Genomic DNA, 18466 nt, shown 5'->3' with positions numbered 1-18466 from the left:
GACCTGCTCAATACCGACAGCAACTGAAACAGTGCATTAAGGAGAAGCACTTAATTAAATAACTGTTACAAGAGCAGACAATGGTAAAATGTGTACAGTTCCTATAAGAAATTGATATGAAGTTTTAAAGAGCAATAAGGAATTTTTTTTTTTTTTTTTTACATTCATACATTTACTTTCATGTTTCAATGGAGGATGTTCCACTGTGCCACAGATCTGATCACCCTTTAGCTTTCCAACTCTCTGTGTGCATACACAGCAGGCTTGCATCCTGCAGAGAGACGTTTGCAGCTGTCTTTTTCCAAGACTGGAAGATATTTTGTTGGTATGAAATTAACTTAAAATATTTAATTAACCTGAAGTTTTCAGAACTTGTATGTCAAATATATATATATATATTTATCTCACACGTTAGCCCTCTAATGTATATTTCACTCTTGAAAGGTCCATCAGCCTTTCATGTGACAATCTGGCTTGAACGCTGTCCGAAAGAAAATGTACGTTTAAAATGTATATAGCTATGAGGATGAGCCAGCAGACCTCTAGACCAAAAGCATCTTCCCAATATTGAACTGAGTGGACAGTCTGTGGATCATCTTCTGTGAAATATGGATTCCTTCCTTGCCTGCCACTGAATCTTTTTTTTTAAGTGCAGCAAAATTTTAAGATGGAATCGATGCATAGTTTCTTAATCTAACAGATCCCTCTGCCTTTAATTTCTGCAGAAGATATTTTTACACGCTTTATTTGTATCCTAAGAAAAAAATTGAAATGCAGTCACCTACAACTTAGAGATGGGAACAGCTTTTGCGTTATCCTTAATCACTGTTGTGTTTTCCCGAGTTCCAGTGCATAATCGTAGCCGTCAACCTCATTGACCTGTTTAAGTTTTAATTTACTAGAGGCCTGCCATTAATGTGACCTCTTCAGAAACGACACCCTTTCTAGCAACAGTTGCAGTCAGATAAACTTTTGTCATCTCCTGGTTCGCTCTTCCCTTTTGAATTATTTACGAAGGTTATGAATTTCTTAGAAAATCTGGCAACAAGACACCGAGAAGAGAAGAAAGCCCTTTGTAAGGTTGTGTCTGGGAATTAATTTACTTGAATTGGGAGACGGAGCTATGGCCAAAGGGAAAATGTGAAACCCCATACACTGCACAATGAAATTACTTCTTGTCGCTCATTGTTTCAGGTCGAGCAGGTTACTGTGCCTGTAAAATTCTTTTTATATGAGACCCAGTTGCTGCAGATGACAAAGTAATCAAACCCTGTGCACCTTGGGGAGCCTTAGCAATTTACATGGCAAAGCAAAGATGATACAGGATTTGTACCTCGTAGCAGCCGATGGGAGATTTTCCATCTGCTCCAGCGAGGCCAAGGTTTCATCCAGGACGGTTTTGAAGAGCTTCTGACTAAAACAGACCCAAAGAAAAGGTACAGCAGTAGGAAATGGTGATCAGTAGATGAAGTGCAGGATACAACCCCGGGCTTGCTCTGATGCTTCGTGGTAGCATGTATGTTTTCATAATCTTATTTGAAAAAAATAATAATTTCTGGTTTTAAACTATAATGAGAGAACTGAACAGGTAATATTAAAATTGTGATCTAGTGCTGTTCTATCGTCTAAGCAATTCTGAAGTTGTAGTGGGCAAACAGGATTTTCTTCCTCTTCTGTCTGTGGTGTAGATTTCTGTTAGAAATCAGTGCAGCCTCTCGGGCTGCGAATCTGCGTGTTCCCGAGCAAACCCCCCAGATCTGCGGATTTACCGGGATCGAGGGCAGAGGAGCAGCGGGACTGGTCCCCGGGGAGGCTGTGCCGTCCCCATCCTCGGAGGTTTCAAGACCCGCTGGGGGAGAGCCCCGAGCAGCCGGGTCTGACCCCGGAGCTGGCCCTGCCAGGTCCCTTCCCACTGGGATTATCCTGGGATCCTGTGAACTGCATGGAGAGGACAATTTGCTAAACGTCAACTGAGGAATCTTATAGATATTGTAAAGGCTTGCTCCTGATTCACATGTGCCACTTTTTTTTCTGCTGACCTCTTGCGAGCCCTGAACGAACCTGTGAAAATATGAAAGGGAAAGCATTAACTCGATCTGGTCTGAAATGATCTATTTCTGTTGAGGTGGCTGCCAAACCAAGAATCACGGTCCCATCTGTACTGCAGTACCAGCCAGGCATCTCGGCTCATTGGGACAGGCGCTTAACAGAAACCGAAATGTGGTGATGGTGCCAGAGAATTTACTGTCGGAATAAAAGCTGGGAAAATACGGCCGGCTCTCACAAAAATAGAGAGAGAAATACAAGGCTACCATGAGGATCACAAGCACTGTCCTGGGACATTAGTTCCTTGACCATTATCAAGGTGTTTGGTGTTTTTTCGGGGCAGGAGTCGCAGCAGACGTGACCTTTAAGGAAGGGTTTGAAAGAGGAAAATCAGGTCTCCTTTTAGATTTTGAGAGGGGAATTCTTTCAGTCCATTAAGACTGGCATGAAACGCAATTCAAAACTGAGAGGTATGACAGAGCAGCAGCCCAGCCTGTGTTAGTATCGGAGCGGCGGCAGGGACCAACCTCTCTGCAACGGTTTGTGTTTGAAGCACGAGGGAAGAGCAGCCAGCGGAGGGCTGCGAACGGAGGAGTCGTTTGGCTGAAGCAATGAGCCAGGAAAATTATCTGCGAAGAAGGATGGCTGTAAGAGAGGTGGTTTGGGATTTGTCGGGGTCAGAGAGGTATTTCTAATAGTCCAAGACAGAGGTTAATCAAGACCAATACGAACATTTTACAATGTGTAGTTAAATAGCAAAACTCTTACATTTGTTGTCTAAGAAAGACCTTAGAAATGTTGTGCAGGAAAAAGCAGAGAATTTGACTCAAACTCCAGTGGAGCTTACATCAAATTATGTGAACTAATGGTAGGACTTGTCTCTCCATAACCTTGGATAATACTGCTTCTGGGAAGCAAAGGCAATATTTATTAAATGGTTGCATCTATGTAAGAGATCATAACTTCATCTCCTTCTTTTTATTCTTACTTAAGTGTTTAGGATTCTTTAAAACTGTAATAGTCTTCTGTTGGTGATACAACGATGAAGAGATAATCTAAGTCCAGTAGTACTGCTAATCAGGACCCATGAACAGTACAGCCAGTTACCAAATATATTTCCATTTTACTACTTGAAGCCAATTAATATAAAATAGTTTATTAGCAATTAAATAGCTTATGTTTAAATTTTAAAAATGTTTGGGTGATAAATATTTGAGGAACTAGAAGCCATTACAGGCGCTTTCTCAGTTTAGATACTTGGCACGTCCATTTATTTTTCTATTTATTGTGAGAAACTAAAATGAGTCAAAAAAGCAAATGCTTCCTCTTTGTACAAATTGCCCATGAAGCGAATCGTTAAGCGGTAGGCTGTATCTGTTGTACAGAAGAGTTGCTCTGTGCAGCTGATTGCTATGGTCCAGGCTGCGCAATACGGGCAGTTCTTTATAACAGTCCCTGCTGCAATAACAAAGTAGTACAATGAAGACTTTAGGTGGCATTATTTTTTAATAACAAAAAGGAAGGGATTTTTCACTCCAAGTTTTAAGGACACTTGTAAACAAAGCTTCTTGTTTCTCTCTTGTATCTGTGAATATGATGTTGTCCTTTAACACAGTAAGTTTAATATGAGACACCATCCCATGTCCCACTCCAGCAGTTCCACTGGCTCTTCCTTGGCCATCAGGGTCTCTGGTGGTGGACATCAGATGAGGCATTGGGTGTGTATCTCTCCCGTGCTGCTGATTTTGAGATCCTACTTCTGCAGCTGAAGGCAACTGCAACTTCTCTTGCCTCTTATCTACCACCAGCTCTGAAGTCTTGTTCTTTAGCTGAGGTGGTGGTGGTTGATGATTTATTCAATAAGTATTAAACAAAGAATGAGGGCCCATAGGGATGGGCATTGTGGAGGTCTGTAACAGAAAGATATCCCTCATACCTAAGTAGTAGATCCACTAACAAGTGGATGGCATTAAAATGATGGGGCAAGTAAGGCTTCTGGTATAGGCTGGTGACCTATAAAGGCATGGGTAGATCTGCTATTGCCTCTGAAAGAGCCAAGATTTCACCTGCATTGTAGCAGACCTTTGGGATAGTAACTCTTACCTGCATTAAATTACTTCACCAATGTTTAGAATTTTTAAAATCCATGCAAAAGGTTTTTGAAGTTACCAATTATTATGTGTATTCTTAAAATAATGGTATTCACACAATGATATCTAAATGAAGTTTAGAGAAGTAACTTGATGAATAATGATGGGAAGAAACCATTGCGGGAACAATTGCTACAGAACTGCTGAAAACAAATAATGCACAGTTCAGCTCTCTGTTGCTGTATGAATGTTTACCAGGGAGTCATTTGCTATCCACATTTTCTTGGTGATTTTGCAAAATTGCACTGCCACTTCCTTCTTCTTTTACCATCAATCCGATTTTTGGATTGTCTATTGATAAGTTAAAGAAACTTCATCATCTCTTGAGATGGCTACAAAAGGCTGTGGGAATTTAGGCCCCCCAGCTGGGTCCACTAATAGGAATTCTGAGCCCACGTTCCTCTCTTCAAAACCACTGCCTGAGTCCGCCTGTGACGAAGGGGGCTTGCGAGAGATCCTATATGGATTGCAGCCAACAGGGCTCTGACCTGGATTGAGAAAAATGCTGGGTCTCTTCACTTCCCACCGATTTTTAGTGTAGTTGAATATGCTCGGTATTTTGTAATGCCATGTTCTACTACAGGGGAAAAAAAAAAGTTAATTACACTCCATGCAAATATTTAGCCACTTTATGTAATGCATCTGAAATGTGAGCCAGCAAACTATCCCCTCAGTCCACTTATCAGTATTTTTTCCTGACTTTCTAATTTCAATTATTTTGAAATTGCAGTGTTCTTCCTTAATGCATGGATTACATGATGGAACGGAAAATATGTTCTTGTTTATTCAAGGGAAAAATTACACAAGTACTTTTATTGCATGTGTTTATAAGCAAAACAACTTGCTTTCTAAAGTGTCTTCATACACTTTATACAAAACAACTTGCTTTCTAAAGTGTCTTCATACACATTACAAACGTAGAGGAATTATACAAAAACAGTACTATGCTATTTATTAACAGATAATATTTTCTTTCCCTTGACTCAGTGCTGATGCAAAAACATCCTTGCTCTTAGGTTTAAATTATGCTTTAATTAGGTTGTTATAAAATCACCTGTGACTTTATTAATCTTGCAAAAATAATAGTTATTTCATGTATATGGTGGCTGGAGAATAGTAGTTTGTATTTGTTTAAACTGCTTGTTTTGCTAAATTAAGTGCTTAAACTAATTAAAGACTTTTTTGGGGATGTCTCAGCTTTAGCCTAATAAATGAGAAGCACAAGAAGGTACACATAGATTCTTCTTTATTGCCCATAAATCTGTACTTATTACAACTGTAAACTCTGGAATGTAGTTTTATGACTCCCATTTCATTGAAAACTATATAGGCTATTACTGATGGTAGATATTTGAATAAGAGCAATTTTGAATTTTGGGTTTGATTGCTTTTAATTGTGAATTATGTTGAAGCTGCTTTTGTTGTTATCTTACAAACTATTTAATTAAATGTAAGTATCCAGCTGTGTGTATCTTCAAAGAGCCAAAATGCTTTAAGATCTCGAACAGAAAAGCAATATATATATATGTATCACAGGGTTTGCAAAAACCTTCCCTCCTCAGTTTTTTTAGTATTTCCTTACTTTGGGGTGCTTCATTTGCAGCCTTGATGATTGTTTTAGTCTCTATTTCTTGTGTGTAATTTGAATTTTTGAAATAATAAGCAGAAATTAAGGATAGGACTCAGCTAGCAGGATGAATATGCGAAGCATCCTGGGCAGAGAGAGGAATGGAGACTTGAATCCTGTCCCACCCCGGTTACCAAAGAGGAACAAATCTAATATGCCCTGATTCTTCTGTCCACCTCACCAAATGTGAGCTTTTTTTTACCTCTTTATTTTTCTTCTTCAGTCTCTCACAGTCCTAATTACATTTCTTCCCCTCTGAGAGATCATTGTCCTCCTTTCATTTTCACTCCAGTTCCCTTCTTTGTGCCAGATCGATACCAGATCCCTATCCAAGTCGCTCTCCTCTTGCTCTCTGTGGGGTTTTTTTCACAATTATTCCCTATCTTTCCTGTCTGAACTTCTTTCTTTCCCTGGCCGCCTTTTAACTCATGTCTTCTCTCTTGGGTTTCTCATTTGTCAGTGTCCTTAATCTTTCTTTTTCTGCCAGTCTCTGGGATGAGCTTATCTCTTCTCTCACCTCCTTACCCCTACCTAATTTCTCAGGAAAGCTGTCTCTTGATTGCCCCTCTTTTTCCCCACACCAGCCTCTTAACTCAGCCCGTCCCTGTTCCCCTCCCGTATTCCTGTGTGAACCTGTGCCCCCTCGGATGTGCGAAGCCTCAGCCCGTTACACAAACCAGCACGAGTTCAGCCAAGGCTCCTGCCCAGACGTCAGGCATGCCTCTGACTTAATGGCTGGAGTTAAAGAATCAGCATTAACTTTGAATTTTCTGGCTTTTGACTTTTCTTTTCACAGCTTGACATTTTTGTAATGCTTTGTTTTTCTGGTACTTCAAAAAAACAGATGGGGAATAATGTCACAGCAGAATGCATAACCCTGGCTTTGGCAAGTCTGCCACCCCATTACCAGGGCTCTCCAGGGCTGGTTAATGGTGTTGTCCTTGATCGTCCTGGAGCATTGCCCCTCCTGGTGCCACGTGCCAGGAGAGCCACCATTCAGTGTCTCATCCCAAAGCCAGCTTGATCACCTTGGATAGGTGCCACCTTGGGTAGGTGGCAGCCGTAGACAGGCCTTTTGGCAGGGAAAACGTGGCCTGCCAATGGTGCCAAGGAACAACAAAAAAAAAGCCAAATAACTGAGGTGACACACTGAAAGACAGCCAACAGGGAAGGGTCAGCCCATGGGCAGAGCGGAGAAGTGATTCACTAACCTGCTAGATGCATCTCACTGATTTTCTGCAGTACCTTGACAGAAACCAGATACTAGTGATAGCTAATTTAAAGGTATCAATAGACAGTCACACTCCAATCTCCTGAATCCCAAATCTTTTCCGCAGTCACACGATCACCCTGTCCCTCCCTAGCTACACAATATGCTTAATCTGTATGATATTATACGTCTTCTTTGAACTGCAACAGATTGGGGCCGTGCAAACCATTTCAAAGGTATGATGCAACTTAGTATATTCTAGGAATGATTTCAAGTAATTACATACATGGATGCAACTTTGCACAAAGGCATTTTTTTATGAGCAGTGGAGATTTACTAAAGGGATGTAGCTCTGACTGATAGTCACCACTGGAGCATTACACGCTGTATCTCACAGGTCAGCGGGAGGCTGTGTAGCTCCCCCATATCCGCATCCCATCTCAGCTGCCTAGAGGAAACAAATGGAATTAAAAATGCTTGATTTAAACTGAATACCATCATCTGGATGTTTAAAATGGAATGGAATCAATTTGATCTAAAAAAATATATGATAACGCAATTGGGGGTTAAAGTGTTATTGGGGCCTCCTGAAATGCAATTAGGGAGATACTATTCACGTTGTGAACAGCACACCTTTAATCGTAAACTATTTCAGAAGCACCATTTGTGTGGTTTTTTGCTCTGCATTTGCAGGAAAGTTCCAGCCTAGGTTAATAATATAGTGGCAGAACTTCACAATGCTCTCCAATGTACAGAAGTAGCTATTAAACTGTCAACAGCACTAAAAGATGATATTTTGATGGCAATGGATAGGAACCCCATCTTCCTGCTCACGCTACTCAACATTTCTGTAGCTTTCAAGCACAGTCAACCATAATTTGTCACTGACTTGCATATGTGACATTGGCTGAATAGGTAGTCTGAGCTACAACTGTGTCAATCAATTTTTCAGGCAAAACTCTCATGGCATAGAATCATAGAATCATAGAATCGTTTAGGTTGAAAAAGACCTTTAAGATCCTCAAGTCTAACCGTTAACTTAGTGCTGCCAAGTCCACCACTAAACCATGTCCCTAAGCACCACCAATAGACAGCTATTCCCTTTTCCTTCTCTGTGCCTCTTGCACTCATTCCTCTTCACCATCTACCTGGAGACCTCTAGAGAAGTTGCAGGACATGCCAACTTCATTGCTGAAGCTGTTCTGCTGATATCGACCTGCATAATCTCCTTGCACAGCTGCAGCCAGAGATATCATTATTTATACAGAATTAAGAGCAAATTCGGTCTCGGTACATCCTGCGGGGAAATGTTTCCCAGGACTGAGTTGGCCAGTATCTGTCTGGCTTTCTCCTTTTCTGCCTAACCTTTCCTTTAATGTTGCACATACCCTAAAGGACAATTTCAACATTTAGTGCAGGTGAAGAAATAGCATTATTTTAGGTGAAAATAGATTATTTGGCCATTGTTAGAAGTCCACCATAGGAGGGGGTGACCTCAGCAGTGATCTCTGTAATCACCACCTTGAAACCCTACTGCACCTGCAATCTGGAAGAAACAGCAAGTTCTAGTTTGTGCCAAAATCTAGCGATTATCACAAACATTTCTGTCCCTGGTGCAGTTTTAAGATGGTGATTAAAGTCTTGAAAGTCATTCAATCCCATCTACATCAAACACTGAATAAAGTTGTGTTTTTCCTCAGTCTAAACCAGTCTAGAATAAGAATGTCAGAGGCAGAAGCAAGCTTTACTTAGAGTATCTCAGGCAAAATCAAATGATTTCATATTCTTGTGCTCCAAGTTGTTTTTCTTTCTTGTCTTAATTGGATTGATGAGAAAATGGTGGGACGAAAAGTGTGTCCACCTGGGTTGTTCTAAGAAAGGCTCAGCAGCAAACATTGTGAAGTCTGCCATGAAATATTCCTCAGCCTAATTTGCATTACAGTGTGGTGGTTCTCTGGATGAAATCTTGAAATCAATGCAAAATTTTTTTATTTAAAGATTATCGAAATCACTGTACTCAACTGATAAGATGATATGTCCTGTAGACTTCAATGAACTACGTGAACACAATACAATGCTAAGAAGATTTTAAGGAATTTGTTCTAACGTTCTCTGCATTTTAAGTCTTCATGCCTGTTCTGAGTCCTATAACTTTTTGTTATTTGTTTGGCAAAAGCATGTCTTCTAGAAAGGTATCTAGGAAATGTGGAGGTCACTAGTGTACTCAGTAGACTTTTGTAGTAGGTAATCACCTTCTCCGTTAGAAATATGTACCTCAGAAGTACTTCTATTCTAGGTATTTTCTCCTTGTAAAGCCCTTTGTACACCATAGTCAAGTTAACTCTCAATATCCTTTTTGACCGCAAACCAGCTTGAATCACATATTTTTAAGACCTTTTTCCTTAGCGAGTTCAAATAATTTCTGAAGCTATTTTCTACACTCTCTTATTTGCCCATGTCCTATTTAGAATATGGATACCAGAACTAATACAATATTCCAGTGCTGCTCTTGGCAGTATCAGATAAAATGGTAAAATCTGTGTTTATACATCCCAATAATGCATTATATAACTACATAGGTAATTGATTTAAAAAATCCTTCATTGTGTTTGATTATTAGTTTTGTGATCAATTAATCAGAATTATGATTATTTTATTGTTATTGGAGACTTCTAGATGGTGAACATTGAGGAATACTGCTACTGCTAATTATTTAAAAAACTTTAATAAAAATTAAAATATCGCATGGAAAAAATATCACCTTCAAAACCCTATTTTAAAAATAACACTGCAATGTATGACTTTTTTTTTTTAAAAAAAGTAAATTATAAATTTGCTGGTTTTCATTGCAGGGTTTTTTTTTCCCCCCCGTATCTTGTACTTACAATGTAAACAATTTGGAAGCCAGGTGTTAGCTATTTAGCAGTCCAAGAGGTCATTACAGAAATATGCACAAAACCACGTGCGAGCAGCGTACTTGGAGATTTCCTCTTAACTTTCCTCAAGAAGCACTCAAAAACAAAGAGCCCAGCTTCAATATTTAAGTCAAGAAAATGAAACATTCATGTGCTGTAGCCAGATATTGTTGCTGCAGCCGAACAACCCACACCTGCCTGCCTAAGGTTGGGGATGCACAACTGAATTTATATTCTGGCTGTAAAACCTGCGTTTAGGGACACAAATTCTAACCAATCAGACTAAATAAATCAGCAGGCCCAGGTTTTATCACCACAGATAACCCTCATTAATCCAGCAAGCTTTTCCTGAAGACAAAGGACAAAATGAATTGCTTCATTGGCGTTGCCTGAGCGGCATGCTAATGCGGGGAGGTGGAAGGCATGAATTATTCATGCTCCTGCAGCCTGAGCAGGCAGATCCTGGCTTTTCCTGTTACCATTGCAACAAGTGGCGGCTGGCCCGGCCGCGCTCGGGCCATCGCACGTCTCCGGAGAGCACCGACATGCCTTCTGGAGAGGGAAAACCTCCCTGCCTCCGCTGCGCCCGACACACTCGGGTGGGTTTTCAGGTTAAGCCTTATGCAAAATGGACCCGGGAAACGCAATCTTTTGTAACTCAAATGTGCTTGACCATAAACTGCTCTTCTTGGAAGAAAACAGGGTGCTTCGGTAAGTTTGTGCAACTTTTGACATTTTCTGAATCTGCTGTGAGCTCTGCTCAGTTTATGGTAACTATAACGTGCAGCGTTTTACCAGTCTTTCTAAAAATAGTGTGCGTTCTTTCTGCTTTTTAAAATGACTTAAAGAAGCCTAAAAAGGCATGCAATATCTTTAACTCTAGAAAATATGTATCTACAGAACTGACACTAAAGTTACAAGCAAGCCTTCTTAAATTAACTTGTATTATTTAAATTTTCAAATCCCTGTAACACACTACTAAACCAAAATATATTTATGAATATATTTATGGTCTGATTTCTTGCAACCAAAACTCAGACGAATGTAATTCAGTGTTAAACTGGAGAATCTGAAAGAACGTGTGTTACTTTTCGTAAGAAATGTTGGTTCCCTGTTGTCAGTGTAACTTGTGTTGTTGCTCTTTATTCAGCTAAATACATTTCTGATTGGGTTGGGAACAGGAACTGAGACCTGCATAACGTTCTTACCATACATTAACTAGTCTGTTGTATCATAAAATAGTTGAAAAGCATTTGTAACTTACACAATTTTTCTAAGGATAGGAAGGAGATATATTTTGTAAGTAAAGCATATGGCAGTGATGAACTAAGGCTAGTCTTGCCACTTCTTTAAGGTGATGCTTTAAGGTGAAAAGCATCAAAATTTTTTTCTTTATTATTCATTATCAGTACACCTACCTATAACATTTGGTTCAATTGTTTGTCTGATTTTTGTTATTTTCCAGTAGTAATACTATTGGCATTGCCTGAGAACTCTCAGGTAACTCACTACTTGACACAGTTAAAAAATAGATATAAATAGTCAGCTCCCAAGAGCAGAGGCCATGGATAGGAGCATGAATGTGAAAGGAATCATGAATACGTTTTGATTGTGGATAACAGGCTCTCCCTCTTTTTGTTTGTTTGTTTTTAATTACATAGTCCAGATTCTGCTGCTTCTACTTTGTTTTCTTTGTTTTGATCATAAAAGCATTTTATTTGACATCCAAAAGACAGCCAAATTTTGAAGGGATGAAAGTAAAGCATAACGATACCTAGTACTAACAGTAATTAAATGCCCTGTGTTTTAAGAAAAAAAAACAAGAAGTGAAAATAGAGATATGTAAATAACAGGAGATATGCAAACAATGGATGTAATCCTGCACTCCTTAATCACGGGAGTAATCCTTATTCTTGTAAGTAAGTAAGTAGTCCTGTTGGTTTCAACAGACTCACATCAGTAGGTGCTATAGCATAAGGCCCATATTTTTCAAGGAGATAACAGTGTCTGTTTTACCTGTTTTTTTCCGCAATGTAATTTTAGCAACACAGTTTTTACTGATGTGTTTGAATGCATTAGTGATAATATTAAATTAGACTTTACGAAATGTCTGTTTTTCTTCTAAAAGTATAAAAGAGAAAAATGGAATAATGTATTAGATGTGTCAGTAAGAAGGTACAAACCCCACATATTTTATTAGAGATGAGCTTGCAGTGGAATAGCACTACTCACCCTGTTGACTGTGTTTGTAGGTTACTTTCTGGTACATGAGGTATATAAACTTTGCTCCTTTTAGGATAGGGTGCAACTTTAGCAAAAAATCCCTGTGACACCCGATGTCTCATAAAGTCCACTTGGGTCTCCATGAAAGTGATGTTGATAAATATTGTGCATCTTTCTCATTGAAATACATGGGGTTTGTGGTAATGTCCTTTGAATATTTTTATTGCTGTTACGGTCTCTGATCTTGCCAAAATAACACCTGCAGTTCTGACTTGGGAATAATGCATTTGTATAAACGTTGCGGTTGTGTTGCCCTCCTCATCAGCCCAGCTTGGCACTTCTGAGCTTTCCACTCCAAGACCATACACTGCTGCCCTGTAATCCAGGATGGGTCTTAGGGGGACCTGTGTGCCCTTCCCCAGGCAGTGCATCTGTTAATCAGGGAAAACTAATTACTTAAAAGCTTTTGCTACAATGGGGTTGAGAAGTATAAATAGTCATGAACCGTTCCTGGTGCTCTGCAAGCCATTAACCTGTGCTCGTGCTGGATGCCAGCAGTGGTAGTGTGGGTATGAAGGTCACCCTATAACCATTGCTGTCATTGCTGTGTTAAGGTGCTTCCTCTGTGGAAATATTCGCTTGTGTGCACCCTGAAGGGGCCAAAATAGAAATGAAGTGAAAATGCAATGGATGACGGTTCCAGATGGTACACAGAGATTACAGTTAAGTGAAGTTGGTACTAAGTACCTGTTGGCTTTTTGTTGGTTGCATTGAGATATCAAGAATAAACTGATTGTTCTTCACTCAGCTTCAATACATGGCAAAGATTTTGGTGTTTTGTATTTGCAAATGAGGTATACTATATTATTAGTATCTATTTGCACAGAGATATTACATAGAAACAGTTTAAAGCTGAGGCTACATGGTTGTTCTGGGCAAATTTATTGAAAAGTCTTTAAAATTTTGCCAGAAAAAGTGCCTTAGAATGGTTCAGCTCATTTTGCATCAAAAATTACGTGTGTGGCCATTTGGAACGGCCTGGGTTTTTTTCTTTGTGCATGCAAACTACGTACGGTGAGAGGCGTTTTCTGTAATCACTGACTGTCATTTTTGTGTCTCTCTTCATTAGAGGATGCCCGTGTCCCCTTCCTTCCCACCCAAGACAGAGGGCAGGGGGATGCATAGTCTCCGTTATTTCCCCAGGTTAGAAGCTCTGTGAGAGCAAAGCTATGGGTGTGCATGCTGCCAGCCATGGGAAGAGCAGGTTCTTCATGGTTTGGCAGTATTCCCTCCTTTGTGTAAGATGTATTTTGCTGATTTTGGGGGTTGGTGACACAAAGGCAGCGCATTGTGGCCTTTGCATTGTGGCATTGCTACGGTTAATGGACTTTGCTGTATCAACGTGGAAGCGTGCTGAGGTTTCCTACTTGGGGCTTCCATTGCAAAGCTTGTATAAATGGTAGTTAAGTTGGAATAAGACATTTGCAACAATACCGACCTCCAGTTCTAAGCCCAAGTAGTACACAAAATAAAAGGCAAGTTTTAAAGTACAGGTAGAGGAAATTTTCTAGCTGTTGTTTTGCAGCTCTTTGGGAGCCTGTGGCAGATAAAGCAGAAAGACTGGAAAAGCCAGCTTGCAGCCCGCACAGCGTGCAGATTGAGCAAGGTCTGGGAGCGTGGCCCTGGGAAAGCCGAGTGCTGGCTGAATGTCAACCACTTACTTTATTGGTCCTCCAGGTCAGAGCCACGTAGCAAATCTCAGCTAACATAGCACGATGTGGTCACTGGCTACGGAGCAAAGCCTGGAGCAGGAGATGTGTCCTGTGGTTCGGCATGTCCTCGTGGTGGGACTTGCCACGTTTGTTGTGTGTAGGGCCTTGGGGACAGCGGTGCCACGTGTGTGACCGGGAACCATTCTCCAGCGGAAGGGAACCACAAGACATTGTGAATGACTCACTTTGGTCTTTAACCTTAACAAAAGACTAAACCAACACAACTACCTTAATTACATGCTTTTATTACTAGCTGCCTGGTGGCTTCTAAGTGGAAAAGCTGAGCTGGTATGACTACACATATTAAATAGGACAACAGCACGGGTAAAACTGCAATGCATATGGATGTCTTATAATAAAGGTTTTCACTTCTTCTCCGTCTGTTCCTTTGCTGCAAATCCCATTCTGTGTCTGAGAGCAGCCAGTCCTGGAGCAGCAGCAGTCCTTACCCTCTTTGCAGTCCAGCCCAACCCCAAGCTGATATCTCCCCAGGGCATGTTTCAAGACTGTTTCTTCTTTCATACAACATTGCTCTTGTTTCATGTGACATTTCTGCCTCTGTGTCTCTCCAGAGAGGGAGAGGTGAGCAGAGGACAGTCACGCTCAAACCTGTGTGTGTGGTCCCAGGCCCAAACCTGTCTCAGATGACAATCAGTGATGTTACACCATGTGTGATGGTGTAACACGTCAGTCACACTTGCCATGGCATGTAAAATTCATGCCTGAAAGATTCATCATTAAGTTTTGAATTCCGTAGTTCTTTGGGAAAGTGCATTTCTTCCTCCTGGTGGGATAATCAGTTCAGGAATTAGCCGAGCTCCTGAGCAGTTTTTGTTTTGTCTGCACCCAGTAGTGACACCTAGTGATGTCCAAGGAAGATTTGATTTCTCGAGCAGAAGAGCGGGTAGGGGGCAAGAGGAGAGAGCCCCAGACTCTTTTCTGGTTGAACTGCAGATGGTGAAATCATTCAGAGCTACAGAAAGGGATGTTCTGAACCTGAGTGTCAGCCTTAATATATTTAAGTGACAACTACTGAACTGTCACCTGATGGTTGACAGTAATTACTAACAGGCAGAAAGCAACTGTTTTTATAACCTGCATTTGAAGAAATCTAAGCTGTAAAGTATGTTGAGGGTCCATGCCACAGCCTTGTCATGTAGCCACAGCTGATAAACGAAGCATCTCCTCCAGATCTGAATTAGCTATATGAGATGAGTAAAAAACATTGAAAACTTCTTATTTCACAGCCTTCAAGAACTGACTTGTCTCTAGTACGCGTTGCTGTATTGTGCTGTGAGTGCAATTAGCTGGAAGAGTGTGTTCATTTTCATTCGTTAGTTGACAGTGGTGTCTTTCAAAATGATCTCTATCATTATGAGCAGTAAATGACGGTATGCTTTCAAAGGTTAAACTGTTTGATTTTTTTTAGTATAATTTGCTTATGTTCAGAGAAGCTATATTAGGAATATTATTAGACCTTGGAGTCTCCCTCTAACTGTTACAGTAATGAACAACTGTTGGAAACTCTTTGATATTTACAGGGTTTGAGGCATCAGAGGCCCTAGAGAGAAACATGTTATCTTTCAACCAAATCTTTAATTGTTTCCTGAGTTGATAAAAGAGTTAATCTATTATTGGTAAGATATTAACTTCAGTTGTGGGTGAATCTTAAAAAACCTTTTCAGTTGCTGTCAAAATCAAGTGATCTGCATGAATTACTCTGAATAATACTGCGATGTTTTTCTTAGCAACCACTTTGTCATTTTTGTTGTTTTCACATTTCTTGGCTACACATTTCCGAGAGCTTTGTTCTCGCCATGGAATTACAGTTGCGACCCCCTCCTGTGGCACTGTCTGACACCTGACAGACCACCAGGAGCAACTGGGAAAATTCAGCGTAAACTACTGTCGGGCATACAGCGATGACCACTACCTATTTTGCACATGCATAATCTTTCCTCCACTCCCTGCAAAGTATACACAGCTTCTTGATAAGTGTTGTATGCTGACTTCTTGATGGTGTGTTACTGTTAATAATTAGGGTCCTGCCTAGGGATGTATCACAAACAACTAAAAATACGTCTTCGCTGCCTTTATGTAAACCTTTCCTGATGATTAAAGATCGTCAGTGCAGGCTTTGTAAGGAACAGAGGACGTAATGGTGCAGAACAAACATACAATAAACAGTGACAAAATTACCTATTGCCAGTTATTGGAAGATGAAGAATTGAGTCAAGAGAATATAGATACAATTTCCCTTCTATTTGTAGTATAGCCCAGGATAAACATATGGAAAAAAAAAAGAAGTGTTTTTGACTTCAGAAGACTGAGCAGAAGGTAATGCTAAGCTGCAGCCCTCCTGAGTGGTGTGGAGCACCTCTGGGATTGTGTTTCAAATCTACCTGTTGGAATTTCATTGATTGCGTTTATTTTTGTACTTCTATTGATCGAGACCTCTAGTGTCTCTCAGTGCTGCTTTCATGTAAAATAAAGTTGGGAGGTCGAGTACGCAACAACCGGGCAGGTTGGGGAGATATCTTGCATGGCGTGGCTCGGAAGTGAGGGCAAGGCAGAGCTCATGGCCGCACGTGGACAGCTACTCTCTGCAACTCTTCTGCCTGCTGTCCCTTCTGAAACCGCCAGCTGCTGCTTCTCGGATGCTGAGAAGGAGCCCGCTCTCCTCCCCGTGTCACCAGCAGTGCTGGTACAGCTCTCCTCACATCCAGCATTTCAGCCCCGTAGATGAAACAAATACATTCACAGCTGTCAGACGATTGTACGTGTAAATCAATCCTACCCATAGCTCTTGGGCTATTTTGGGCTATTTTGGAAATGCATTTAAAATGAATTTTTTAAAATTGTTTTTTTCAATATTATCAGGCTTTAACAGGCAAAGTTCCCCTGCAAAGTCTTACAGAAGGAGGGTACCTTTTTCCTGGGTAGTCAGCTTTTGTTAACAGATCACTTTTAGGCTAAATTATACTGAAAACAAGGTTTAATCAACAACTATGTGGCTGGCTCTCACTTTGCTAAAATTTCGTTCAACCACCTTTTTGCTCATGTGACTGAGTGAATGAAAATGAGACACCCATTAAATTGAAGGTGGGTGCTCACCTTCGTTAATAATATTGTGCAGTATTGCCAAACCAGAAAAGCAGTCTGCAGTGAGGTTCAGCGCTAACCTGCAGATAACAGCACAAAATTTCTCAGCACAATTTTAAAAAAAGGAACTGAAGCAATGTGATTTCATTCTCACTTTCTACCTCTAGAACTGGATGTGGATAATACAATGTGCATTGTCACACTGAGTATGATATACCATAGAGTGCATTGTGGATATATCTCACATACAATCCTTTCTATATAGAATAAAATAGTTGGACGGAGATACAGAACTTAACGGGAGAAAAGAAAAAGCTGCGTAGCAGAATGGACATAGCAAATTGTTAACTGCTGCTCCAGTAGATTTAGGAGGGTTGCTATGGCTTCTTTTATAAAAATCTTCCAGCCACAGAAATGACTCTTGCAAACAATGCTGGATGTAGGTGTAAAGAAACGTATCACACATGCAGCACCAGCCCACATGTACAGGGCCAAGCCCACCAGCGAGCGTTCAGCGCTTGGCGGGTGCTGAGCATCGCCAGTTCAGCCGTGCCCTCTCCTCCCCTTGAAATTAAATTGTCATAATGCAAACTGAGGACTGCCTAGTGGTTACAGCCGTTGCTTGGTGAAAAGGTTGAGTGTGGAGGATGGCATTGCTAAAACACCCCAACTCCTATTTTCCTGTTGTATCCTCCGCTTTTTGTTATCTCATATTTCTGAACTTCTCAATGCTGAAATTTTTAGGGCAAATGCAGCTTGCTTCGGGGTTTTTTTTTGTTCTTTCTTTGCTTGCATAGTGCCTTGAACAACAGCTCATGACCTAGTTCTGTCTTTTAATTGCTATTGCAATATGAATTTTAATTCCAACTAGAGTCCAGATGTATTGAGGGTATGCAGCACATGTCAGGGCCAGTGCCATTTATCTTACAGGCCAGTGTTTCCCAGCCCTTTGAATTCAGGGTGCCCTTAACCATTTTGAAAAAAAATCTTAAACCATCATCATGTATTTCACTGTTGATTGGTGGTGGGAAATGGAAATAATAACTGTTAAGCTAAATGCTAATATGTATTTTCTCTTACAGCTTAGTTTGTTTTACTGTTCTTTAAGCTTCAACTAAAAATATTAATAGAAATGAATGTGAGCCTTGTGCTTGCATCCTCCAGTGCCCGAGTGAACCTGGCCGTGGGTACTGACAATTTCTAGGAGCCCATCTCTGCTTACAGATACTTAATATTTTTTTGCTTCTTTTCATGACCATTTTTGGTGACTTACGGACATTGGTGGTAGAAGATGAGTGGGTCATCAAGAACTGTAGGTATTCTGCATCTGGTGGAGATCGTAACTTGATGAACAAGGTATTAGATTTAGCATGCCCCGAGAGAGTACATTTTTTGGAACAATGTAAACTTTGTTCACAAAA

At 40.5% G+C, this 18466-nt stretch overlaps 1 protein-coding gene across 1 annotated transcript in view; it reads left to right on the top strand.

Annotated features, from left to right (window-relative positions):
- The first annotated feature begins 10493 nt into the window (after positions 1–10493).
- The window catches only part of LOC104078142 (chromosome unknown open reading frame, human C10orf90), a 68504-nt gene continuing 60531 nt past the window's right edge, over positions 10494–18466 (top strand). Inside the window, exon 1 of the mRNA XM_009579674.1 lies at positions 10494–10659. Coding sequence (XP_009577969.1) covers positions 10494–10659 — 166 coding nt within the window. The remainder of the gene's footprint in view (positions 10660–18466) is intronic.

This window comes from Fulmarus glacialis, unplaced genomic scaffold (assembly GCF_000690835.1).
Source record: "Fulmarus glacialis isolate BGI_N327 unplaced genomic scaffold, ASM69083v1 scaffold8426, whole genome shotgun sequence".
Classification (NCBI taxonomy): Eukaryota; Metazoa; Chordata; class Aves; order Procellariiformes; family Procellariidae; genus Fulmarus; species Fulmarus glacialis.
Note: the sequence above shows the minus strand (reverse complement) of the source record. Positions and strands in the feature narration are given on the sequence as shown.